The 27,839-nt window shown below is 45.8% G+C and overlaps 1 protein-coding gene and 1 pseudogene across 2 annotated transcripts; both read right to left on the reverse strand.

The window, feature by feature from the left end:
* On the reverse strand, positions 2,950-27,313 carry ACTG2 (actin, gamma 2, smooth muscle, enteric). 2 transcript variants are annotated; one of them, XM_005686352.3, is made up of 9 exons: positions 27,059-27,313; positions 18,043-18,204; positions 17,510-17,638; positions 10,831-10,941; positions 10,492-10,576; positions 8,537-8,698; positions 7,602-7,793; positions 5,769-5,950; positions 2,950-3,171 (listed from the first exon to the last, which is right to left on the reverse strand). In XM_005686352.3, exons 2-9 carry the CDS (start codon positions 18,166-18,168, stop codon positions 3,028-3,030), a joined length of 1,131 nt encoding a protein of 376 aa, XP_005686409.1. In that variant the 5' UTR covers positions 18,169-18,204; positions 27,059-27,313; the 3' UTR covers positions 2,950-3,027. The 2 variants fall into 2 exon arrangements, with proteins under 2 accessions (XP_005686409.1, XP_005686410.1); XM_005686353.3 differs by lacking the exon at positions 17,510-17,638.
* On the reverse strand, positions 12,000-14,721 carry LOC108637134 (annotated as a pseudogene).

A 27,839-nucleotide genomic window follows, 5' to 3' on the forward strand; every position in this document is an offset into this window, starting at 1 on the left:
GCCAAAAAGTAAGGGCTCAAGAAACAAATGGGTGTGTTGGAGACCCACCCCAGAGTGCATGAGGAAGAAGGGTGATTAAAGGGATCGTCAGGAGCAAGGGAGAAAAAAAGGCGGTGATAGGTTCTTCCTGGAAGTGGTAAACAGGTTTTGGCCAGAAAGCAGTTGGTGCACAGAATTATGTCCCATTTGCTTGGAAGAATGACGTCACTTCCTGCTCCTGGGGTTTGTCAGACATCTGCTGAAGTTTATGAGTAAAAGCTGATGTTGCTCCGGGAGGACTGCAGTCATTCAGCATCCATTCCTTCATCCAGTATTGGCTCAGCATCTGTCATATACTAGACACTCTGCTTAGTCCTTAGAGCTCTGAAGGAATTACCGCTTTCAAATATTTGTTAATGCTGCTGTGACAAGTAAACTGATCTATACTACCAGCGCGCTATGCAGCCACTAAAAACGGGGAGATAAACATACACAAATGTGACCCTGACCTTCTTCTGCGGCTTGATGTCTGGTCAGTTATATTCTTATCTACATCAAAGATATTCTAATGTACTGGACTGTGCTAACTCAATCTGGTTAAGCTGGGAAGTATGCTTCCAAAACCCCCTTCCTAACAGGGCTTTGAGTTTGAGTTGATCAAAAGAAGACCAGGTGTGAGATTTAGAAAGCAGGATGGGAGCCTCAGCAACTCTGAGGAGACCTTTGTCATCAGACACTATGACAGACAGGTGTGCCCAGAGATAGATCCCAGCTAGTCCTTGAGGCCTAGCGACTCCTCCCTGATTGCCCCACATTTCCCTCCGGACCTCCACTTCCCTAGCTTGTCCCACATTGGGGCAGTCTCATTCCTATAATAACTCCCTTATCCCCATAATGTGCATGGTGGCTCTGCTTGCCTGAATGAACACTGATAGACCTAGTCATAAAAGGAGGCATATAGGGAACAGTTAAGTGTGTGGGCTCTTGTATTCAGACAGCTGAGGGTGAGGGTTAAGAAAGATAATCCACGTGCAGCGTTTAATACAATGCCTGCAGCATGGTTACCAACCAATAGGTATTACATAACAAGTAATGGCCGCCTTCAGCTTGGCCCTCAGGTCCTAGGATGTTATTTCTGTTTAGTTGATTTCCTGTTGGATTTACACACTCCTCAAACCACTGTAACTGATCCATGCTGTCCCTTCTACCAGCACATAACTCGACTTCCCTTGCAGAAGTCTAGGACAGCACTTACTGAAGTGGGGTAAGATCAGGTCAGGGAAAAGGAGGAAGGACGGCTCAGCCTTCCCTTCTTGCCCCATGTGGAGACTCCTCTGTGCCTCTGCACAGTGGGAAGGGTCTGTGTGCCTGGGCATACATAACCCATCTTCCCTGTGCTTTCTCTCCCGATAGCCTGTGCCTGTGGCTCTTCTTTGCAAGACAGCCCTTAACCTACTGGAGGAAAGTCTGGGACTTTCTGTCCCCTAGGAAGTGCCATCACCAATCACGATATGTGGCTGTGGCTCCTTGCCTGCAGTAAGGTTTATACTCTAGGGCTCCTTGGAGACCGGGCTGAAGTCACCCTCTTCTGTCCTGCCTCTCTCCTCACTCACTGGTTTCCAGCGAAAGCACTTCTCTGATAAATCACTTGCACATGAGTCCTCATTCCAGGGTCTACTTCTGGGAAACCCTTTAGAAGACAAAAATCCTCTAGGGATTTTGTTTTTGAAAATATGCCTCTCTACCATAACCCCAGAGGGCAAGTGAGGGGATGGTGGAGGAGAAATGTCTGACCTTGAGTTCTGTAATGCTTTAACTGGACTCCACTGTTTCCATATAGGTGTGTCTGCAAAGACCAGGTGGGCTTTGTTCAGGAGCATTAAAAGTGGGACCTGGCCAGGAGGCAAGAGCAAAAGGCATGCTGGCAGAAGTAAGGACTTAGTTCTGCCAATAACTAGCTGGGCAATCTAGTTAACTAGTAAACTAGCTATGAAATGAGAATGATACTAGCTCCTGCTTCATAGGGCTATGGTAAGGATGAAATGAGAAAATCCATGTAAAGCTCTTAACCCAGTGCCCAGCATATTGTAAGCATTCAATCAATGGTAGCTGTTGTCATTATCTGTTATTCTCCCATAGTATTTTGTGAAGGCTTCTCTTTCTGTTCAAATCTTTGTGTTATATGTATGTGTCTGTCTCCTTCTTTAGGCATTGTGACCCTGATGGGCAGGAATCATCTTTGTGGGGTACATAAATCCCATTTGACCTTAACCAGGAATTGTCAATGCCAAAAATTCAGTAAATACTTGTGAAATAGCAGACTTGACCAAGGGCAGGGAGTGGGTAGCAAATAATCTGAGACAGAGACAGACAGAAAAGGAGAAGAGGGAGGGAGAAGAGGAGTGCAGGAAGAGAAAATATTCTTCCCATGGTGCTGCTCCTTTCTTGATTAGTTTTTGGGGCAAAATACAACTTAATCCTCAATGACAAAGGATCATTGAGACCTTAAGCCCACTATGACCATCTTTCACCTAAGTTTAAAAAACACTGTGTTTCAACCACTCGTATGTTACATCTTTTAAGTGCTGTGTTTCTCTTTTTGTTCACATTCTCTAGTGTTATCACCCTTGAGTAAAAGGACTTACATCTCTGAAAGCCCTTGTTTCTTAACCCTCCTGTCCCCAAGAGTCATCTAGTCCTCATTCTTACTAAAGTTCAAAGAAAAAGGAAACAAGTTGGTAGAAGAAGCCCTCGGCATTAGAGTCAGATACACATGAATTTTTAACCCTGGTTCTGTGTGATCTTCAGCAAGTTTGTAACTTCTCAGAGCTCAATTTCCTCATCTGTGATATGTAATAGCAGCACCTACCTCATAGAGTCCTTGTGTGGACTAGAAATAAGGTGTGAAAAGCCCTTAGCACTGTGTGTAAGACACAGCCCAGGAAGATAAAAGAGCTCCACACAGAGAAGCAAGGCTTGTAGGTTTTAATGTTTCATGATTGTTAACAGAGCAGGCTCAAGGAGGTCCCCAGAGAATCTGCTGTGACTTTAGAAGCACTTCCTGTGGACAATGGAGGGCCCTGCCTCATCATACTCTGGCTTGCTGATCCACATCTGCTGGAAGGTGGAGAGAGAGGCCAGGATGGAGCCTCCAATCCAGACCGAGTACTTCCGCTCTGGGGGGGCAATAATCTGCAAAGAGCAAAGGTGGTGAATCATGGTCAGTTGCCAAGGTACAGGGAAGGTGGTCCAGGAATCATCTCATCATACTGCCAGGCTGCCCTGGGCAAGGACAGCCCCTGTGGTCAGAAAGGAACCAGGAGAAGCCTTGTGGTAGGTCAGACTATTGCTCAGATTGTCACTCTCTCTCCCACTTCATTCCCCTGCCCCTCCATGAGAAGAATGGGCTGGGCCCTATCTGCTTTGGCCAATGGGATATCAGCAGACTTGACATAGTGGCTAGAAATGTGCTTCGGTCTTGTAAGTGGCACACTCTCTTGGGTCTCTGTCATCTTCATGAGAAGAGCTTCCCTTAAAGAGCTACTGGCCCTTTAGCCTGAGCCCCATAGTAAGAGATACACCCCTGACCTGAGTTGGCTAGACCTGCAGAACTGCCTAGCCAAACTTGACCTGAAACAACTGACTCCCAGCTGACCTGCAGATGCATGAACAATAAATGCTTATTGTTATGGGACCTGACATTTCACAGTTGCTGTTACCCAGCAATACAGACCAATACAGACATCTATAAGGGGGGTGCTGTTCTTTTCTTGCCTGGATGCCTGGGCAGCTCGGGCTGGGATTCCTCCTTCCCGGAGTATAAGCCAGTCTACGCAATACTCTTTTGTATCTGAGAAGTTCTCAAATTCATACATGCCACTGGGATTCCTGAGCTTGGCCTTTAGAAATTCGTTGCCATGTCAGACAACTTTGAACTTCACCTAACAGTGGATCCAAAAGGACTATGACTCTTCAATTAACTCCTGTTTCTGAAGGGACTAAGAATCCAATGCTAGAACATGCCAGATGTGAAACAGATTTTTTCTGGTCTCCTAAGAATCTCCCTACATATTTCCTAAATTGCAGAGATCATGGAATTACAGAATAAGTAGGGTCTTTAGAAGTTATCTTTTGCACACAGACGAAAGTCACCCTGAGGCTCCTTTGACAGATACCTCAAGGACTGGCGCAGCCACTAAGAAGGTACAGGATTTTATTGCTGGGCAGCTCTAGTTGTGAGAAAACTCTGGGCTGTCTTGGGCTGGAGGCCCTAAGTCTCAGCCCCATTTCCACCCTACTCTCTTCTTCCGTATTCTGGAGCTTGCCTCATCTCCCCCACACGTCTTGCTGTCCAATTTGGCTGGGGAGTTTGTACACGCACACACCCTTGGGCAGCTTTACTCACTCTCTTCCCCTGCCTGCAGTGCCCTTTCCCTTCCTCTGGTCTTATTTAAGCTGTTCTCCCATTGAGCATGTCTAATAAGCAGATCTTAAACTCCTGAACAGCTGGCCATGTTATTAAACTCAGGGCATTGGCTCATATCAAATCACTGGTGTGCATCAAATATGCATCAAATCACTGGTGTCCGTTTGTCAGTAGAGTTGATGGCGATACCCCATAACTGTTGAAGAGGAATCTGGGGGTGAGGCTAAGTCTGGTATCCTGACACATGGTCTTAGTAAAAACACCACTGCCCAAGGCCTAGCACAGTGCCCACCATACGGCAGGCCTCAATAAACATGACTGCTCCAGTGGTTCCAGGTGAGAAGAGCTCAGAGGTGCTTACCTGTTTTCTGGTGGCCCATTCTGCTTCCCTGGGCAGGGAAGCCTTTGTGGAAAAGGTTCTTAGAATATTAACATTTGGAACACACTTCCTCAGCTCAGAGGCCAACTTTATCATGAGCGTCTGTAACTTTTAACCTATTTGTTATCGCTATTTGGTGCCTACCTATCTCTAACCCCACTGAGGCTTCCCTGGTGGTGCAGAGGCTAAAGCATCTGCCTGCAATGCGGGAGACCTGGGTTCGATCCCTGGGTCGGGAAGATTCCCTGGAGAAGGAAATGGCAACCCACTCCAGTACTCTTGCCTGGAGAATCCCATGGACGGAGGAGCCTGGTGGGGTAGCCCGTGGGGTCACAAAGAGTCGGACATGACTGAGCGACTTCACTTTCACATTCTTTTTCTAACCCCACTAGCAAAACAGTTCCTATAAATCCTGAAAGGGTCTGTCTGATTGCTTGCGGACAGGGGCTGGGGAGGGGTGGTAAAACAGGTGGGCTCCTGTGCTGAGGAGGCCTATGAGGTGAGCAGCAGTGTCGGGGTGCTGTGGCCGAGATGGGACGACAGGTCAGAGGTTATCCAGAAATCGAGGCATGTCCCTGTAGCCTGTCCTACAGCCAACATTCTCTCTCTGGAACTTTCACCGTAAAAAGGTTTCCCAGGTCCTTTTTAAAGTTTAAAGATGGTGAGGTGTTGCCTCTTCCTTCTCTTTCCCTCTTCAATCTCGTTTCCTTCTCAGCCCCTTCCACATTCTCTCCATTCCATATTTTTACCTCCTTCTCGTACAGTGTCCATGAGATTGTGCTTAAGGGTCCAGGATAAATGTGTCTCCCATTCAGGGTCCCAGGAACATACTCCTCCCTGCCCAGCCCAAGATGAAGTCTGCCTCAGGCCAGGATAAAGGTGACCACCAAGCTGTAGGCCTGGCAGCCTGACTTGGACACGTGTACCCAAGTACACAGGTCTTTGTACAAAGAACAGGACAAGGAGAGCCAGGGTAGCACCCACCTTGATCTTCATGGTACTGGGGGCCAGGGCTGTGATCTCCTTCTGCATTCTGTCGGCAATGCCTGGGTACATGGTGGTACCCCCGGAGAGGACATTGTTGGCGTATAAATCCTTGCGGATGTCAATGTCACACTTCATGATGGAATTGTAGGTTGTTTCATGAATTCCAGCTGACTCCATGCCTAGCAGAGACCACGATATCTGGTCAGGACCCACCACCCCACACCTACAGCTCCTCAGGTGATCCTTCTATCGGGACAGCTACTCTGATTTGCCTCAGTCACCTCCCTACTGGACTGTAAGATCAGACCCTCTAACTGGTCACTGCCCTGCCTTGACTTTCCCCTGTTCTGGGTGATCGTTCACACTGCTGCCTGATGACAATATTTCTAGAGGGACGCTTCCGTTGTATCACTGTTTTTACATCTTTATTGAGATATAATTCATGCACCATGATGCTCACCCCTTTAAGGTAGAGTTTACTTTAAAGAGTTGTACAACCGTCACCACAGTCTAATTTTGGAACATGTTTAGCACCCCTCAAATAAACTCTATACCCATTGGCAGACACTCTCCATTTTCCCCGTCTCCCCTTTCCCAGCCTTAGGCAACCACTAACCTGTTTTCAATCTCTATAGATGTGCCTATTCTGGACATTTCATATAAATGAAACCATACAATATTTGTTCTTTCATGTCTGGCTCACTTCACTTAGCATAATGTTTTCAAGGTTCTTCCATGTTATAGTCAGTTATAGCCAAAAAATATCCCACTCTTAGGACATAACAATCACATCGTGTTTGCCTACTAGTTAACATCTAGCCACCTTTGTCTGCAACCAAGATCTTCCGCAGTAAAAGGTCCTGCCTGCCAAAACAGCTCATGCCCACATACCTGAGTTTCCCCACCTCCAGTCTTTTTCCATGTGGTATTACTCCACACTGTAGACAGAGGAATCTTCCTAAAGTGAAATCCTGACTTCTCTACTCTGCTGCTTAAAGACTTCCAGGGGATTTGAAATTGCTGATATGATCAACACCCATGCCCTTTGTGTGACCCAGTAGCTCTCTTCAATTTTCCATGTGTGAATGCGTGCACACACACACACACACACACACCTCACCTATGATGTCGCCAATAGAATATGACTTGTACATATTCCATAATTCTCACAAGCTTTCCATCTGCCTTGCATGCCATTCCCCACTTTGCGCTCCTTCCATCCCCAGATACCATAAGGTGATGCTCCGTCTTCAAGGTTCTATTCAAAGATTCAGCTTTATGAGAAGCCTTGCCTGATTTCTTAGGCCTATAGCACTTTATCCAGTTTGCTATTTACCACTACATTGTATGTCAATGTTTGCTAACAGGCCTTTCTCTTATATACTTCTCAAGATGATAGTTATCCTTGTATTAAACATGATCTTATTTAATCCCCATCTAGCAGGTACTATCACAATTTCTACTTTGTAGATAAAAAAACTGAGATTTGAAGAAGGTAACATGCCCAAGGTATAGCGCTTGAAGGACCAGAATCAAGACTTAAAACCAGGTCTGACCCCCAAACCCACTCTGTTTACTCCTATAGATTTCAGACCCCATGATCTAAATGGTGAGAATTCAAGAAGAGTTTTGTGTTTTAACCTCATTCTTAGTTTCATGTTATATTCCCATCCCATTTTTCCTTTATTTTGGTTTCCTTACCCTTTTATTTAAAATAAGATTTTATCTAGTTGTATTGTTCATGTATTTTCAGCCCTTTCTGGAAAAATATGGGTAAGTGTAAACAATCAACAGTGTGTGTGATTGGCCAGAACTAAGGCAGAGCCTCACCAATGAACGAGGGCTGGAAGAGGGTCTCCGGGCAACGGAAGCGCTCATTGCCAATGGTGATGACCTGCCCATCCGGCAGCTCGTAGCTCTTCTCCAGGGAGGAAGAGGAGGCTGCCGTGGCCATCTCATTCTCGAAGTCCAGGGCCACGTAGCACAGCTTTTCCTTGATGTCTCGCACAATTTCTCGCTCGGCTAGAAAGAGTAGAAATGACAGACAGTAGATTCTCGGCTCTGCCGGTTTGGTTGTCCCATTTTGGTCTCCATGAAAACTAACTTCCTTCTTCCTTGTCCTTTGGATTCAGTCTCAAGATTTGCCTGATTCTCATGCAAAACTTTGCATGTACTTTTCATCTAGCTCTTATCACTCTGTCTTGACAAAGCTGCAAGCCTTCCTGAGGGCCTTGCAGGACACATCTCCCATCTAGATGGAGGCTTATATGCTGAGATTGTACAGAATCTAGGAAGGCCCCTACCTATAAATTCTTCCTGCCCTGGGGGCCACTTCCCCTTAGAAATTCAGACCTTAGTTATCCCATTTGTCCTCAAACCATAAACACTTCTAGGTAATGAAATGCACCACCAGTCTTGCCACCATTCAGCCCCATAAAAACTAGCTCTGATCCTCCTTCCTGGGGAAGGAGGGTGTGCTGTGAAAGCAGTTAAAGGAGGGTGAAGACAAGCACTTGTCAGAATGAGTAGGTCTAAGCCTGGTACCCCTCCCCAGGGGGTCTTGGTTGGGAAACTTGTCCCTTGAAAGAGGCTCCCCTGACTATCTGGTCTGGTCCAGGGCCCCGACCCCAGCTTATGGCCTCCCTATCTACCCGAAGAGAGTTTGAGGACACAGGGCCACTGACTTCTCATTACCCATGAGAGTTTCTGGTCCTAGATCAGATTTGGTTCTGAGCTCAAGTCAAGTCCAGAAAGAGGATGGGTACCTGTGGTCACAAAGGAATAGCCTCTCTCTGTGAGGATCTTCATGAGGTAGTCCGTGAGGTCGCGGCCAGCCAGGTCAAGCCGCATGATGGCATGAGGCAGTGCATAGCCCTCGTAGATAGGAACATTGTGGGTGACACCGTCCCCTGAATCCAGGACGATGCCTAAGGACAGAGGAGATAAGGCCCATGAAACCCTTTATTTTTTCCATCTGTTTCTTTCTGGGACCTGTCACCAAATGATCCTCAGCAACCATAGTTTTCTTTAGCAGCTGGAAAATTCACCCATTGTGAGAATTATCAATCATATTTTTTGTTTACGTCAATTTTGTGTATGTCAGTTTATTTTCCTAAATGAAACTGTAGGCTTCTGGAAGGCAAGTGAAACATCTCCTCTTCTTATATTCCTTGAAACACTTTCACAAAAATGCATACTTGTCAATTGGCATCTAGGATGCACATTCTTTAAGTTAGAGTGAATAATTTGCACATCCTTCAGGCATCAAACTAACATATGCGCTCATGCAATTAGAATGTTAGCACTTAAAGGGCTATAAAAACCAGCTTGAAAAAAATGAACATTCTCTACTGATTAAACTTTTAGTAAACCACGAAAGGATGTAAGTTTTCTCAACATGATAAGAAATCCCTCTTGATCCAACAGCCATATAATTGATGGGGAAACATTACAATATTGTTACTATATTATTATTATTTAATATTGTCCTGGATGTTCTAGCCAATGCAATATGACAAAAAATAGAAATAAGAGGTATTATTATCAAAAGGAAAGAGGATCATCATTATTTGCAGATAAAGCGGTGTGTATGTTAATTGCTCAGTCATGTCTGACTCTTTGAGATCCCATGGACTGTAGCCCATACGTAAAAGACCTGAGAGGACCAACTGAGAAACCATTAGAGTTAATAAGGTGTCTCAGTAAAGGGCAGATCCAAAATAAATGTCCAGAGATCAGTAGCTTACCCTTATACAAGGACATTGGTTACAGCATAACTTATAATAAGCAAAAATTGGAGGCAACCTAAAGGTTCTGCATCAGAGAGATGGTAAAATCAGTCAACCAATCATGGAAGCATCCTACACAATGACTACCATGGGTCGTGTGAGCATGACATCCACAGCATAAAACCAAGTGCAAGACGCAGGATACAAAGCCATGTGTACCTGCATTTCCCCGTCACTGCCCTTATCACGTACAGTGAAATTACGCTTTAACTTCTTCTCCTCCTCTAGACTGTGTTCACTGCAACATGGCTGATCTGTCTTGTTTCCCAGTGTGTGCCCATGGCCTGCAGTGTTTGGCACATGGTGTGAAGTATTGGAGAATATTTGAATGGATAAATAAATGGACAAACCAATGGATACATGAATGAATGTTTGAAAGATGTTTCTGGAAACTGTCAAAGTGAAGTGAAGTCGCTCAGTCGTGTCCGACTCTTTGCGACCCCGTGGACTGTAGCCTACCAGGCTTCTCAATCCACAGAACTCTCCAGGCAGGAATACTGGAGTGGATTGCCATTTCCTAGCTGTCAAGCCCTTATTAAAAATCACTGCATTTTGAAGTTCCCTCTGTTTTCCCTGAGTTTTCTATGCCAAGGCCACCTCATACTTATACACCCACCATCACAGATTCTGCCATTGCTGCTTCGTGAGCAGAAACATTTCAGTACTGTTGGAAAGTGTGCGCAAGCTCCCGGACTATCTATCGTGATGGAAATGGCCCTTGCGGTCATGATTTGCTCATGTAGATTCTCTTCAGCTATACTGGGGGGACTTGCACCTGTATTCTACCTGGGCTTCCCTCTGTTATCCCTCACCCAGGTTTTCGTTGGACTTTGGCTGACCCTTTGATTCCTCTGAACAGGAATCTCTCCAGGAGCCCAGTTTTCCCATCTTCCCCTCAAGTCAAAAAGGGAACAGATTACAGGGCTACTTGCCTGTTGTGCGGCCAGAAGCATAGAGGGAGAGCACAGCTTGAATGGCGACGTACATGGCGGGGACGTTGAAGGTTTCAAACATGATCTGAAGGAACAATGCAGAACAGAAGACTATCAGAAATCACAGCTCTCTTGGCCCGCAGAATGGTTGGTAATGTTATTAAGGGGGTGCCTGTGCCTATTAACCCCGCTCCCACCTCCCGTGGGTTCTGGTGTGGACTGCACGCCCAGCAGGTCCTCAAAAAACTCTTTTGCATTGATGCATGGTTGGGAAAAAGAATCTGGCCAAGCGTCCATGTGTGTTCCTGCGCTGGTACTCAGGTCTTCCTGGCCTCTTACCTGGGTCATCTTCTCCCGGTTGGCCTTGGGATTCAGAGGAGCCTCCGTGAGCAGGGTGGGGTGTTCCTCAGGGGCTACCCGCAGCTCATTGTAGAAGGAGTGGTGCCAGATCTGGTTGGGAGAAAAGTCAGATGAGTCCAGCAGACTCTCAGCGGGCGGGGAAATTCCAACTTGCATGTCCGTACTGGGGGAGGATGGCTTGATGGTCTCAGAATACACTGGATCTGGAGAGGAGGCCCGTCAACACTGGGAATTTCTGATCGCTCTTTCAAGGGTATAGTCCTTCTCATCAGGGCCCCAGACAGGACTCAGACCTAGGGCCAACATACTCAGTGTGTTGATTACTTCCGTCTGACCTTGGGTCCTCTTTACTCCGCTCCTTCGTCTCCCCTGATCTCCGAGGGACCAGGTGTACTGCAGCTCTCTGGCTTCTGGCTGTTTGGCTGATCGGACATACCAGCAAGGGGTTGCAGAGTGCGAGGCGAGAGGAGGGCAGGGCGCCCTCCTGGCCAAGCTGAGGTCTCCCTGAGCACACGCTGTGCGGCCCCTCTTCAGGCTCCAGCTCTCACTCACCTCTAGTCTCGCCGCCCTTGCCCTTCAGCCTTCCAGCTCTAACAGCTTCCCCTGCTGCTGGTACTCTGGTGTCTCTGCCTCTCTTTCTGGTTCCCTAACCTGCTCACACCTCTGTAAGTAGTCCTGCCTTAAATTAATTCAGAACCCCAGCTGAGTGTATACTGTCTCCTGTTGAAGCCTGACAGATATGCATGGACTGCCACTGTCTATTATTGACTGGGCTGTTCACAGCAGGGTTTCTCAGCCTCAGCGCTTTGACATTTTAGGTCAATAATTCTTCATCGTGGGGGCTGACCTGTGCATTACGGGATGTTTAGCAGCATCCTTGGCTTCCACCCACTAGATGCCAGTAGCACCTGTCCAGCTGTGAGGAGCACAAATGTCTCCAGAAGCTGCCAGATGCCCCTGGGAGGCAAAATTATCCTGGCTGAGAATCACTGCTTTAGGTGAAGCTAGTTCTTTTTTTTACTTCTATATGTGTGCTGTGCTTAGTCGCTCAGTCACGTCCGACTCTTTGTGACCCCATGGACTGTAGCCCGCCAGGCTCCTCTGTCCATGGGATTCTCCAGGCAAGAATAGTGGAGTGGGTTTCCGTGCCCTCCTCCAGGGAATCTTCCCAAACCAGGGATTGAGCCGAGGTCTTCTGCATTGTAGGCAGATTCTTTACCGTCTGAGCCACCGGGGAAGCCTGGTAGTTTACTTCTACATAGTGAATATTTAATAGTTACAGGGCACAATATTAGATTCTGAAAACATTGCATGGTAGTTTTAGAGGAAGTTACTTCTTCCCACTGTGTCCAGTTCCCTCTGAGTGATGCAGACAGCAAACAAGAGCCTTTATTTCAGAGGGATTCAGCAGAGTGGCAGGGACACAGGGCTTTGATTTCCTCAGAGGTGGGGCACAGAGTCCTTTGTGTCCATTGTACCCGTGTATTTATGGGCCTCCGGTTTTGTGCTAGGATGGTGCTAAAAGTAACCTTAGTTTCCAAGTCTAGAGTGGAGAAAAGCAGTCAAAAAGACAAAATGCAAAGACACATTCATATTCAGGTGAAGGAAGAGGCAGGAGAAGTTCGTTTTCTAGGAGATCTGAGAGAGCCCTGAAGGCAAAGGAAGGTCTCCAGAGACTGAGAAGGGCACCTGAGGCAGAGCAAACAGCCCAGGCAGAGGCCACAGGCTGTGGAGGCGTCACAGGAGACGGGAGAGACCGCAATCAGGCTTAATAAGGTGATGCCAGTGTTTCCTCAATGTGGCCTCAGTTGTGCGGGAATAATTGCTATAGCTGCAGCTCCCCAGGCTGTATCCCAGGCTCATAAATCAGAATCTTTCTGGGTGTTGGGTCCAACCATCTGCACTTCATTTTATTTCATTTTCAAAAGCTTTTATAAAGTACTTTGAAGTTTAAGTTATGAAGTACTTTAAAAGTTAAAGATGTTGACAATTTTTAAATTAGGAAAATTTCTTTAAGAGGAATAAAAATTCCCCATATTTCTATCACTTACTAATAAACAGTTAACACTTTGGCTTTTTTCTCTCCCTAATCTTTCATCTTTATGCATTTTCAAATTCATTACTATTATCATTTATTCACTTCATATGCTTTCATGTCTTTATTACTTACTACGATTACACTTCTGTGTTCAACTTTGTTTCCTATCACTTTTCAGTTAATATAAATAAATAATTTTCTTTTTCATAGGAAATATTTATTTTTAATAAATTGAATTTAAAATTATTTTAATGCTTATACAACAGTTGATCATATCTCATCACCATCATATATCTAATCACATTGCTATTCAGGGTAGCCTTGATTTTTTTTATAATCGTGTGAAAACTATCTCTGTACCCATTACATTTTCTTTTTCTATTCAGGATGTTTTCCAAGCAAGAAAAGTTCTAAGAGGGGCTGCACATACTGTTGTGACTAATGCATACTGATGTATGGCAGAGACCAGCACAGCACCACAAAGCAAGCATTCTGCAACAACAACAACAAATTGTCCATCTAGAATTACTTTCAACTCTTTCAGCAGCGCCTGAGTCCTTATAAAAAAAAAAGTGCATTCAGCTGATTCAGTATCCATTCATTCTTTGGTTAATCTTCACATACAGTTTTCTCAAATGTACTTTCAAATATTGCATAATGCTGAAAGCCATGAAATATCCCAAAGACTGTCTGAAAAATGAGAGGAATCACCATTGCTTTTATCTCTGTTTGACAAGGCAGCAGCCAATAAAATAAAATGCTTCCTTTTGGGGGCAGTGGAACAGTATACTCGACTGCCAGACATCCATTTTTATAAAAAGCCAAAGCAGTGTGGTATAAAACACCACATGCCATGCCAATCGGTGAACTTCTCAGAACACAGTTTTCCTGGCTTGTATTACCTAAATACAAAGCATCTGTCATAAGAAGCCTGTAAGAAATTATGGTGGACAAAATGGAAGTATAGTCAATGATGCGTATGTCTTCAAAGCATCATGTTTAACCTTGAAGCAATGCCTGAAAGTGAAGTTTCCCGATATTCCAGGGAAAGCAGCTGTTGTTCTAAAGGTCACTGTCCCATATATAGAAATGTCTTTTCTAAGGCATTCACAATTTTTTCTATGATTTCAATGACCATTGGTTTTCTGAGTTTTGCATCTCCTAAAGAAGGACTGGACTGACTGAGTGTATATGCTGGCATCTTGAGGTCCTTGCATGCTTCCCCAGCTCCCACCAGCACCACACCTGAAGCTCTCAGGTCAGCTCCAGCCTCATGCCTGAGTGTTGCCATCTTGGTGACTGCTGGAAAATGCTTTGGTTTCTATTATTCACAAAGAGGCTAATTTTGTCTTTACTTCAGAATAAGATATTACCTATTTCACCCTTATCTGCATCCAGTGTTCTCATTCTTAAAATATGAAATAATTTGACAGATAAAAATAACACCTAGCTGTTTTACTCCAAATTTTTAAATAAAACTTTAAATAATTTTTCAAATAATTTTCAGATTTTCGACTTTTAATCATTTCTATTTGGCCAATTGTCTGGCCATGTCCCTTGATTATTTGTCTGGTGGAGACTTTGTGTTTTTAATGATCAATTTACATTAGTTGTTTATATTAATCCTCTATTACACTAGTTGTGAAATTTCTTTGCAACCTGTTGTTTGCCTTCTAAATTTGGTTTTATTTTTCACATACTAGAAATTATGATTTTTAAGAAATCACATTTGTTATTCTTTCTATGACTTCTTTCACCGGAAATTTGATACTCATACTTACTATATTGTATTTTTCTCATTAATTTTTTTAATATTCAACTGATGTGTTTAATGAAATTGTATGAGGTAAGGGCCATAAACAGATTCCCTGCCCCCCAAATAATGGATCAGTTGTCACAGAATAATTCACTGAATAATCCTTTATTCCTCTCTGGTCTTAGAAGTTACATGTACTGTGTATTTCTTTTTTACCTCTGTACTGGCATCAGATTGTTTTAATTTAGGTGTTAGCAAGTCTTCTGTCAGTTTTCCTTATTCATAATAGTCTCATAAATTTTATTTTATTTATTTCTCCGCACTTTATGATTATCTTGCATAATTAAAGCTTGTGTTATTTTTAGTCAAACTCAAGGAAGCAGAGAGTAAAAATGGAGTTACCAGGAGCTGACGGGGAGGGGAAAGGGAGGCGTTCTTGGTCAAGGTGCACAAAGGGTCAGTTATGTGGAATGAGTAAACCTGGAGATCTAACATAATATATTAGCATGGTGACTAGAGGTAACAATACTGTCCTTAAAATTTGCTAAGAGGGTAAATCCTAAGTGTTCTCACTACAAGGAAAAAAAACAAACTGTGAGGTAGTAGATATGTTATTAGCTTGAGTATAGTGACTGATACATAACGTATATACATTATCAAATTATCAAGTTTTTTAAATTGTGAGATTTTTATTAGAATGGCAATGAGGGCTTCCCTGATAGCTCAGTTGGTAAAGAATCCACCTGCAATGCCAGAGACCCCAGTTCAATTCCTGGGTCAGGAAGATCCACTGGAGAAGGGATAGCCTACCCACTCCAGTATTCCTGGGCTTCCCTGGTGGCTCAGCTGGTTAAGAATCCGCCTGCAATGCGGAAGACCTGGGTTCAATCCCTGGGTTGGGAAGATCCCCTGGAGAAGGGAAAGGCTACCCACTCCAGTATTCTGGCTGGAGAATCCCATGGACAGAGGAGCCCAAGTCAGTCCTCACCTATTGAATTTAAGTGCCAGAGTTTAAATTAGATGTACTTAACCTCAATTGCATGGTCTTCCTGCTCTTCAAATTCCAGGGAATTCTAGATGAATGAGACATGGTTCCTCCCCTCCCCTCCCTCTCAAGGTTCACTAAGAGACAATTAACATACCACACTATAAGTTTGTGGCTCAGCTGGTGAAGAATCCGCCTGCAATGCAAGAGACCTGGGTTCGATCCCTGGGTTGGGAAGATTCCGTGGAGAAGGGAAAGGCTACCCACTCCAGTATTCTGGCCTGGAGAATTCCATGGACTGTACAGTCCATGGGGTTGCAAAGAGTCAGACATAATTGAGCAACTTTCACTTTACTTTTAATGAGCCTATAAATCAACTTGAAAAAATTTGACAGCTTTATCCTATTCAGTTTTTCTTTTAAAGCATGTAATGTATTTTTAGGAGTTTCTTTAAAGAATCCATATTACTATTGTGAATAAAAATTTTGTCTATTGTTTTTAAATTAGATATTATTCGACATATGCAAGTAATATGTGCCACGTGTTGAGCATTAAGTATGCTCCATGCGTTGGGATTAGACTATTTGCCTAATTTAACCTTCAAAGCAACCTAGTGAAGAAAGTATTTTTATTTCCACAAATCAGGAAGCTGAGGTTTAGAGAGAGTTTTTGCTCCCAGATCTCCCTAGCTCTGGTTCCAGTGTCTGTGCTTTTAACTGCCCCACAGAGTGGAACAAAAAGCAATTGCATCTGTTATCTGTTTCTCACTCATTCAGAGTGACTGAATTTAAGGTTTAGAGAATGTGTGTGAAGCACAGATTTCAAATCAGCTTTCTTTATTCCCAGCTGCAAGACTGCAGCTGCTCAATAAGCCCTCTGTTACATTTCAAAAGACAGTCATTGCAGAAACAAGAATTCTCAGACAACTGTCAGTGGAATGTATCAAAGGAATATTAGAAATATTGTACACCAACTATACTTCAATTAGAAAAGAATATTAGAAAGGTTCTATTAGCATTTTGCATGTGATTTTGTTGAACACAAACTACTATTTAAAAAGTACCCCCATATCTTCCTTTTCTAGATATTTTATTTTCATTTATCATTCACAGGTGGTTTTGTTCCTGATATTAGTATTTCCTAGCTATCTAGTGAAAGTTTGATTTTTTGTTGTTGTTTTGGCCACACCACACGGCATGCAGGATCTTAGTTCCCAGACCAGGGACGGAACCCTTATCCCCTGTGGTGGAAGCGTGGAGTCCTAGCCACTGGACCATCAGGGAAGTCTGCCCCTTCTCCCATTTTCTGACATGAAAAAAAGCTTCTAGAAACCAGCAGCGATTCTTACTTAAATTTTTCACTAGAGAAGCATCATAATAGTATAGCATCAATGTACCTGTCTGAGGTCATGACAGGGAAAATAAAGAGGAGAACTTATTCACCTTTTTGGAGGGGACCGTGCATTTTAAAGAAGGACAAGTACTGGGCTGGGAAGGAAGCTGCAGGAAAGGATAAAACTGGGACCTAGGCTGGACCAGGTCCTCAGGTGCCAGACACGGAGTTAGGAACCTAGCTGGTCAGTGAGGCGCTACTGAAGAGTCCCAGGAGGCAAGTGACATGATTTGGTTGGTTTTTAGAAAGACAAGCTTTGCAACAGCGCAGAGAATGAATTAGGCGATTGAGACAGGAGACAGAGAACTCAGTCAGGAAGCCATTGGAATCAGCCAGTGAGAGATGTTGGCACCTTAGGCTGGGAACGCCCAGGGGCATGGACAGGAAGGAAAGAAAGATGTGAGAAACATCGTAGAGGAAGAGTTGACAGGGCAGAAGGTCTTGATGGTATTCAAATGAGCACATTACAGGAGGGGGCCACCAATACCTTCTCCATGTCATCCCAGTTAGTGATGATGCCGTGTTCAATGGGGTATTTGAGAGTAAGGATCCCGCGCTTGCTCTGAGCTTCATCCCCCACATAGCTGTCTTTCTGGCCCATTCCCACCATCACACCCTGCAATGCAAAAGAGAAGGAAGGAGAATGGAATTGGCTGAGGTTCTACTTGGAGGGATTCAGGCATTGGAGAGTCTTTGAAGAAGGATAAAGACAAGAAGAATGTCCTTTTTTTCCCACTGGAAACCAGACTGAAGGAGGCAGGGTGAGGCAGATGCTGATGAAAGGGGAAATGATGGGAGAGAAGACGCTTGATTTCTCGTGGGCGTCTCCCTCCTCTGTCCTAAAACAATGTCATTTTCTGAGAGAACAGGGCTCATCCATACACATCTCCCTCTTACTTTACTTGAAACGCACACACACACACACACACACACACACACACACACACGGCTCCCCATGGAAGCCACAATGCAGTGCTTCTTCCCAGGAACTCAAAGCCTTGGGTCCACGTGAGCACGTACCTGGTGACGAGGGCGACCCACAATGGAAGGAAAGACGGCGCGGGGGGCGTCATCTCCTGCGAAGCCAGCTTTGCACAGGCCTGAGCCGTTGTCGCACACGAGCGCAGTGGTCTCCTCTTCACACATGGTGAGTGTGGCCGAGTGAACCAGGGGCTGGAGCACCTAGGGAAGTGGGGAGAAGAGAGGTGGGTGGCCACCTCTCAAAATCACGTTGGAGGCAATCTTCTCGGCTTTGGGGTCTGACCCCATCGGCAACTAGGACCTAATTCCCGATGGACAGGCAAGGACCCGGCCCTGTGCTCTGGCATTTGGGCCTCTTCCCTCTCTCTACCCTGCTGTTTCGAGCTCAACTGTGTACCCCCCAATTTCTGTGTTGAAGTCTAACCCTAGTGCCTCAGAATGTATCTGTATTTGGGGATAAAGCCTTTAAAGAGATAATTAAGAGTAAAATGAGGTCATTAATCTATTACGACTGGTACCAAATATGCCTAATTCAATAGAATGGCTCTTTACAAGAGAAAATTAAAACACAGAGACACACAGAGGAAGACCATGTAAAGACATAGCAAGAAGACAACCATCTACAAGCGAAGGAGAGCGGCCTCGGGAGAAACCAGCCCTGCTGACACCTTGACCTCAGACTTCTAACCTCCAGAACTGTGAAAAAATAAAATTTCCCTTGCTAAGCCTGTCTGTGATACTTCATTACGGCAGCCCTCACAAACAAATCCACCTGCCCCTCAAAGACCTGAAAAGATACAAAGTGTTAATCCAATGGAAAAACTCTCTACAGACTTGAAGTTTAGAAAAGAAACAGAAAAAACTTGCAATAAACATAATAAGGGTTATCATTTACTATATACAAGAACTGTTATAAATCAATAAGAAAAAGTAAATAGCCCAAAAGGGGGAAAAAACACAAAACTATGAAATAGATAATTGACAGAAAAGGAAATGCACATACCCAACAATTACCTGAAAAGGTGATCAGCCTCATTAGTTATCAGGAAATGCCAATGAAATAAGACCATTTTCACCCATCTCATTGTTAAGATTCGAAGTTTCATCATAGCTGTTGGCTAGGTTGTGGGAACACTGGCACTCTTTAATCAGAAAAACACATCAGTGTACTATCTGGCACTGCCTAAATATGCCTTGCGGAATATTGTACTGAGGTTAAGGGAAGGGACAGGCAGATCAACAAGGACTAACGTGGACAAGTTTCTAACCCATTCTGCTGAGTGAACAAAGCAAGTTGCCAGGTAGACGGCCCAGCATAAAAGATTAGTGAGTTTTATTTAAAGCACAAAAAATAATGTGCATTTTCCATAATTTTCTTTTTGTGGATATGAACACATAGCAAAAAGTTCTGGAGGGTGGAGAAAAAAAAAAATAAGGCTGATTGTAGCAGTTACTGGAGGTGGGAAAGGGACTGGGAGGAGAAGCGCCGTAATGTTTTAATTTTTAACAAGGAGACTGTATCCATGTATAGTTTATAATTAAAATCAGTCATAACATATCATTAAGGAAAAAAAAAAAAGATGGAGCAGTTCTAGATGAAATGTACAATCCTAAGGATAGAAGCCCCTGGAGGACAAGGAAAGCAAGAGAATTCATGATGGGACTCACTGCCCCTGTCGCTTCAGATGGAAAAAAACAGAGAAGTCCTTCCTCCAGGGCTGATACTGAATTGGGATGGCTGCAGACTGACTAGGAAATTAATTTTTCTAACATGTGGTGCAGGTTTTCTGTTTTTTGAGTGACCCAACAAATTTTTGACCCTTGTGCAAAAGAGAAGCAGTGGCAGTCTAGGAGATGGTGTGCAGATCACTATCCGGCTGGCAAGCCCCGGCTGGGAGGTGGGAGAGTCTCAGCTGAGGGGGATGGGAGCCCAGAGAAGAGAGGCACACGGCGTGGAACAAGAAGGTGGCTGCGGAGCCCACCAAGCTTCGTTCAGGACGGGCAGCAGGAGGGGAAGAAGAGAGCTGCTGCAGACACCTGGGACCCCGGCTCCCGTACGACCTTAAGTGGGAGGAGAACAGCACAGACCATGACCAGAGTAAAGAGGAAGAGCCTCAGGCCTGCGAATGCCAAAGCCTACCTAGAGACTGAGCAAAAGCTTGCTCACACAACTTTCGGGCTAAAAGGAAGCCCTTCCTATTCTGTTTAAAGCAGTGTGCACACCTGGGGAGAGGCCACCGGCACGTCTAGAATCCAACCCTGCTTGTCCTTGCTGACCCTCATGATCCCTTTGGCCATGGAGAGCAAGTCCCAACTTTCTCACTCAGCCCACAGGGCCCAACAAGGTCTGGCCCCTGCCTGTGTCCCCAGACTCATCTCCTGTCTGGACCCCCTCCTTGGCCTTCTCGCTGAGGCTATGTGGCATTTCTTTCCATCCTCCGAACTGTGTCATCTCCTGTCCCTTCTGGACCTTTAGATGCAGGGTCTGGAACACGCTTCCCCCAACCTGTTTACTACTCTGGCTCCCATCACCTGTCAGGCTTCTGTACCGACGTTGCGTTTGCAGTCTTTTTGGCCCACCAGTGTCAGTGGCATAGAACAAACACTGGTGAGAAGACAAGAAGGTCTGAGATGTGATGGAGACTGAAGGGAAGTGCCCGGTTGCTAAGAGCCTATGGTTGCCAATGGGGAAGAGATAGGGAGTTTGGGATCAACATGTACACACTGCTAGACTGCAAATAAGTAACCAACAACATCCTATTGTATAGCACAGGGAACTCTGTTCAATGTTATGTGGCAGCCTGCATCGGAGGGGAGTTTAGTGAAGAATGAATACATGTATATGTATGGCTGAGTCCCTTTGCTGTCCACCTGAAACTATCACAACATTGTTAATTGGCAATTCTCCAATATAAAATAAACAGTTTTTTAAAAATGTAAAGAAAAAGTACCTAGTTGTTCAAAACAATGCTGTCTCTGGTGTGAACAGTTTCTGGATTGCAGAGAAGTTCCCTAACCTACCATGTTGGAACCCGGGAGAAATGGAGAGCTGTCAGGAGACGGAGGTGGCAAAAGTTCCAATGTTCAAAAAGGGAAACAAGGCAGATGTCTAAAACCTCAGGTAATCTTGATATCCAGATTAAGTGGGTTTCCAGAAGGCACTATTAAAGAAAGCATTATAAAGAAGCAGTGATTTCTTATAACTGACTAGGGTTTACCAACAACAAATAGCCTCCTTTTTTCCCCAGGACTCCCCGGCTGGAAATGAAGGAGAAGGTGGGAGAAATTGAGCTTAATTTGATCTTGGCATCTGACAAGTTCTCCTGTGACATCACTACTGATAGAGCCATGTAGGCCGAACAATAAAACAATTAGGCATATTTATAGCTACCTGAGTTACTGTCACTGAAAGGTGTTAATTGATAGATCACTGTCAACCTGGAGGCAACGATATACCTCAGAACTCCACTCTTGGTCCTTTCTCATGTTTTATATATGAACTGGACGAAAATAGAGAGTACATGCAGATCATATGTCCAGATAAAGCACATGTGTTGGCTGGAAGGATCAAAATCTAAGATGATCTCAAAAAGCAGAGAAAAACAAGTTAAATTCACTAGGGTTAAATTCAACAGGATAAATATGAAGTTGTGAAGGTGAGTCTGAATAACAAACCGTGAAAGTTCTTGTTCAGCCTCTGTGAGAAGGACCTGGGGTCTTGTGGACAGTCAGCAGTGTTCTGGAGCCAGGATAAACGCTGACCCCACCTCCAGCCTGAAAGCTGTGTCTGCTCTTTAGGACTACACTTGCCAGCAGACGTGCGGGAAGGTGAGCTTCCGTTCACAGCTGACAAGGTGAACAGGACTACCTTTCTGAAGGAGAATTCACAAATACTTATCAAAAGTCTTAAAAAATGCACGTCTTTTCACAAATGCACTTCTAGCAATTTCTCCTTGAAAGTGAAAGTGGAAGTTGCCCACTTGTGTCCAACTGTTTGCAATCCCATTAACTATACAGTCCATGGGATCCTCCAGGCCAGAATACTGAAGTAGATAGCCTTTCCCTTCTCCAGGGGATCTTCCCAACCCAGGGATTGAACCCAGGTCTCCTGAATTGCGGGCAGATTCCTTACCAGCTGAGCCACCGGGGAAGCCCATTTATCCTTGGGTGAGTGCAAAGATTTGGCCCACTTTAATGCCAAAAAAGTTATTGACTAATAAATAAAATGCTGGTTAACTAGTTGCCAGAAACCTACCTATAATAGAGCAGAACATTTACTGCTCTGGAAAAGGAGCAGGCTGTCTTGTTAGGTGAAACAGTATATTCTGTGTTTGGATTTTTGGTAAAAACACATCTTTGATTTTTAAAATTTGAAGGCCTTTCACACATATTATCTATTTAATCCTCACAGAAGCCCTGAGTGAAGATATCCTTAGTTCTAACTTATAGATAAGCAAACCAAATCTCAGAAAAGTGAAAGGACGTAGCTCTCAGGCCGCTCACTGGGAGAGGTAGGGCTGGCCGCAGCCCATGAGGCTCCAAAGCCTGGGCTTGCCCCTTCCCCAGCACCTCAGTGACACCCACACAACTTCTCCATGTTTGGTGTTTTTGCTTCTGCCTCTCTGTCTCCCTAGCACTGCAGGCAGCAAAAGCCCTAAAACAAAAGGGTCAGTGTTCTTTTCTCTCCCGGAGCCTTTGCGCCCCTCCCGTGCCATGCCAAGATCTAGGTTTGCGTCTACGGCCCCCATGCCGGTGTGCGGCACGAAGCAGAGGTTCAGTAAACGTCGGATGACAGTCCCACCACCTGCCTGGGCTCCGCCGTGACAGTCTGCTCTGCCCCTGAGAGCTGAACTCCCAGTTCCCACAGTCCCAGGCAGCTCGGTCACATGATTTAGAGCCACGAAGGGACAGTCTTCTTCACAAGCGGGTCACAGAGCGCTGGGTTTCCTTGTTCTCGCAGGTGGTCCACCTTGGGGAGAAAACAACCTCCAAAGGTGACCAAGAAGCCAAGCTGCACCTCTGTGATCTCCCTCTGGGGTCCCCTCTCTCGGGTGACCTGTAGTTCAAGCCGGGCTGGCTTTTCGGTGAACCCTATTGTCTCCCTCCGAAATTCTGCACTCGCAGGAAGAAACAGTGTTGGACTTCATTTCCCAGCAGCTGAGACAAGCCACAGAGTGACTTCAAGCTGTCAGCCGTGCCATTCTGCAGCACTTGAGGTGCACTCAGATCTGCTTTTTTTTTGAAGTTGGAACCAAATGAGAAGCGAGGGAGGTGAACGCAGGGGGAGGGCAGCTGGCGGCGGGGGCCCTCTGGGGGAAGGCTTGGACCCTGGAGCCAGCCTCTCCTGGAAGGTCTCCGCTGGGGGAAATTCTAAACCTCACTCAGCCGCTTGCTGGTAATTTGTGGCTAGACTCGAGCATGTCAGCTGAACCAGAGCCAACGTCACTGTGGTTTCCTGGGTCACGATCACTTTGCACTCGCAGAAAACCCAAGCACACTGTTCTGGCCCTTTCAGCACGTACTACATCTGGCCTTCATTGAGGATTTCACAGAGTTAGAAACACAGCTCCCCACTCCTCCCCAAAAGTGGCCAAAACCCAAAGACATAATGAGTGCAAAGGATTTGCTCACCCACACGTGCCCCTGGCCACCCCCAAGCAAATCCAAGAACGGGGTGAGAGCTCCCCACCCTCACTCTGAAGGTCTGGTTTCAGAGTTCTCTCCTGCCCTCTTTTCTTTTCTCACCTCCCTTCGGGTGCCCCTTCCCATGGCTCAGTCCCACAGCTCCCTCTCTGGCCTTCAGTTTCCTCAACTGTAAAATGGAAATGGCGACATCTATCTCCCGGGACAATGGATCAAATGAAATAATGGAAATGAAGTGCTTTATAAAGCGCAAATCAGGGTCAGTAAACTCAGGACCCTGTAGTCTACAAACTACAACACCTGTTTTTCTGAGACCCTTGAACTAAGAATGGTTTTGATATTTTTTAATGGTTGCAAAAACATCAAAGAATAAGATTCTAATACCCAAGGAAATTATATGAAATCAAATAATAAATAAAGTTCTATTGGACCACAACTACACCCATTTATTTCCATACTGTTCATGGCTGCTCCAGTACAATGGCAGAGTTGAGTAGTTGTGAGAGAGACCTTTAGACTCACAAAGCCCAAAATATTTACTATTTTGTTCTCTACAGAAAAAGTTTCCCAATCCCTGTTGTAAAGGACTGAAAAATAATAATTCTTGTTATCGCTCTTATCTTCTCCATTAGAACTTGCTCTCAGGATGAAGTCTGCCACACTGGAAGGAGATGAAGGATCTGCTTCACCAATCAATGCTTATTGAAAGGAAGGTTGAATTTATGCCAGTTCCCAAAGGCATTTTCATTTCAGTGAAAAGTTTGAGTCCTAAAAGGAAAGCCTCTCAAATATAGTGAGATTTCAAGTAATAGCTGGGGAAATAGATTGGAGTGAGGGCTTCAGCTGACAGCTAAGCAGCTGCCTATTATAACCTGCAAATACAATGACTGCACGAGGAACATTCCTACGGTGGAAAATTCTAGTGGCACCTCTTATTAACTCCAGGGTACCTTGACTTGGTTAATACTAATTAAATTAAAGATGGCTTCTTGCTCGTAACCCTTCTGGTCCTCAGGAATCTGCCATTTGGACTTGCTGTTCTGGCTTTTATCCTGGCCACTCTCTCCCCCTGCTCAGATCTAGGCCTGACCCCTCTCCTGAGCCCCACGGCCCTGGCACCTCAACTCCATCTCTGAGACTGCCATCTTCATCAATGTCCTCTGGTTGGATTGGCCCCTCAGAGACTCGTACCCCAACCCAGGACAGAACCCGGTTCCCCAGTGCTCCCTGCTCCTTCCCCTCAAGCCTCAGGCCTTTTATCTCTGCATCTGTGCACCAACTGGGACCAGCGCACTGCTGTAGCAGTCTTGCCCTGTTCCAGCCCACTCCCCTCACAGCTGCCCAAGCAGTCCTTTCAGGGGGCAGACCTCTTGCTGTTACCATTCTGCGATGCCCCATTGCCCAGTCCTTTAGTTTAGTGGAGAAGGCAATGGCAACCCACTCCAGTACTCTTGCCTGGGAAATCCCATGGACAGAGGAGCCTGGGAGGCTGCAGTCCATGGGGTCTCAAAGAGTTGGACATAACTGAGCGACTTCGCTTTCACTTTTCACTTTCACGCACTGGAGAAGGAAATGGCAACCCACTCCAGTGTTCTTGCCTGGAGAATCCCAGGGAGAGGGGAGCCTGGTGGACTGCCGTCTATGGGGTCACACAGAGTTGGACATGACTGATGCAACGCAGCAGCAGCAGCAACAGCAGTAGAAAGCCCTAGTAATTTGGTCCCGCCTTCTCTTCTGACCTTAGAACTCCCTGCTTGCTGCCTTAAAATCTATATTCAGTGGAGCTGAGTCATTTAAACAGTCCCAAAGACCACTTTGGGACTGTCCTCTGTCCTGGGACTATCCCAGCTTTAGGACCCAGGTTAGGTACCACTTCTTCCGGGAAGCCTTCCCTGATAACTCCTGGGCTGGGTGAGGGGTTCCTGGGCTTTACCCCTTTCATATATTTATCTTTTCCATGGTTTTCATTTGTCTCTCCTAGTGATTGCAGAGCCCCTACTCTGCAGGGACAATGCCTGCTTACATAACAAGTGCGCAAGAAATGTTGCCAGAATGAACAAAGGGAAGGAGGAAAGAAATCTAGCTTCAAGGTCATGATGTCATGTTGCCCATCCTGGATTCCCAGGTGTGACATATAATATCTGCTCATTAGATTTCTTCTAGTTCCCCTCCATCTCTGTCACAGGAATCTCTGTCTCTCTGCAGCCCAAGGGCTAACCTCAAACTCTAAACCCATTCAAATGGTAAAAGCAAGAGCTTAAAGCCTCTCTGTGCAAAGTATGGTCCCAGACCAGCCACCTCAGCCTCACTTGGGAGTTTATTAGGAGTGGAAATTATCAGCTCCCACCCCAGTCTACTGAGTCAGAATCTGGGGTAAGGCAATCTGTTTTAGCAAGCTGTCCAGGTGATATTTAAGGTCTGAGCACTCAGGGCCAGGCCCTGACAGTGTTGAGCTGGGAACTTTCTACAAATATTATTTCATTTAATCCTCACAACAGCACTGCCAGGGAGATATTATTACTATTACTTCCATTGCTGGGTAGTCTGTCTCCAAGGCCTGCACCACTACACCGGCCAGCCTCAGCTGTAAAGACATGTTAGCAGAGTTTGATCACAAAAGTGGACACAGCCCCTTGGTCTGTTTTCCTCTTAATTATTGATGCTCATGTGTCTGTGTGTGTGTCGCTGGGGGAAGACAACGACATTGGTGGTGGTCTCACAGCTGGGTGAGGGTCTTAACTTCCCCAGGTCTCAGTGTCTTCATCGGAGAATGAATTGTTAATAGATGGTTCCACTTCCTTCTAGCCCTAAAATCACATGATGCCCCGGGACACTTACCCCACCCTACTTCTGATTTGTTGCATCCTCCAATGACCCTGGAGCCTTCAAGACTGAGAAAACGCTTAGCCAAGCATGAATCAGAAGTCAGAGAGACAAGAGGTGGTCTGAAGAAAGTACTCACCCACCCCCAACAAGACATCTCACAGACACAAGGGCTATGACTGGTTTGGATTTAAATGCCCTAGGAAGTCATTTCTCTGAAAAGCATCTGCTCCCCTAAACAGCCTCCCAGACATTCTCAGCCATGACAAAGGACACAGTATAGACCTGCATTGGCTCCGGGCGAGCAGTGAGAAGAGAGAGAGCGCAGGTAACGTATTCCACCCAGCACCTAGTTAAGAGGGCAGGGAGCCGAATTCTGTGCTGCCCTTGCCCTAGGATGTCCCATGGCCAGAAATGCCTTCTACTGGCAGGCAGCAGTGTGCTTGCAGGCACCACTGCACACCAAGGGCCTTGACGTGTGACCTAGGCCAGCGTCACGGAAGCCAGGCCAATCTGAAGGCGCCTCCTGCACCCAGGGGGCCAGGCAGCCCCAGAAAGACAGAGACAGCAGAAGCTGTATAGTACTCACCGAGTGTAGGAGCGATCCTTCTCCCAGTGACTGAGGGCTGGTGTGTCTTTGGCATAAATACCAGAGCAATATAAAACCCCAGAGGCGGATCTTCTTTAAACAGAGTCCCTAAAAAGGCCAGCTGACGGTGTGTTAGCAATATTACCATATAAGGTGGTTTTTTCAATAAATCGGCCTTGGGGGTGGGGAGGGTGGAGAAGGGGGTTGGGTAGAGTGAATTATCATTTGAAAAAATGTATGCAAAAGGACTCCAGAGGCAGCAGCCTCGGTGCTGGCGGATTTGTTCCTTTTATGCTGCACTTGCATAAACAAAACTCACACCAGGCCTTATAAGCTGCCCAGAGTGAGGCCAGATGGAGCTCTGCTCCTGGAGAGAGAACCATACCAAGAATGGCAGTGGGCCGCCTCCCTCCGCACCTCCCTACTTAGGCCCTGCTGCCCGCCACCCCAGGGCAGTGTCCCCAAAATGGATGCAATTGTGCCTGGTCTGGTGCAAGCCCAGGTCAGCTGAAAACCAGAGGGAAGTGCCATCCCCGCTGGGAAAGCAATCCCGTGTACTCTCCTCACCTGTTGCCCCCCCCACACGCTCCTAACCCCTGGGCTGAGTCACCTGCGGGCCCAGAACAGCATAAGCCTCTTCTGAAACCTCTGTCTCCTTTCCTGATTCCCTCTGCCAGTCCCTGGACCTTGGGAACTCAGCCTGGACCTGGAGGGACACCCAATAAGACCCGCTGCACCTAACAAGGTCCGCAAGCTTGTAGACCTGTCCACAGTCCTGGGC

The sequence above is a fragment of the Capra hircus genome, chromosome 11 (genome assembly GCF_001704415.2).
Source record: "Capra hircus breed San Clemente chromosome 11, ASM170441v1, whole genome shotgun sequence".
Taxonomy (NCBI): domain Eukaryota; kingdom Metazoa; phylum Chordata; class Mammalia; order Artiodactyla; family Bovidae; genus Capra; species Capra hircus.

Excerpts from the sequence above, each read along its gene's own strand:
- ACTG2 (XM_005686352.3), bottom strand. The coding sequence starts at position 18,168 with ATGTGTGAAGAGGAGACCACTGCGCTCGTGTGCGACAACGGCTCAGGC. Across the intron at positions 10,942-17,509 it reads ACTGGGATGACATGGAGAAG|ATCTGGCACCACTCCTTCTA; the intron begins GTATTGGTGGCC and ends TCTCCCAACCAG. Across the intron at positions 7,794-8,536 it reads CTATTCCTTTGTGACCACAG|CCGAGCGAGAAATTGTGCGA; the intron begins GTACCCATCCTC and ends TACTCTTTCTAG.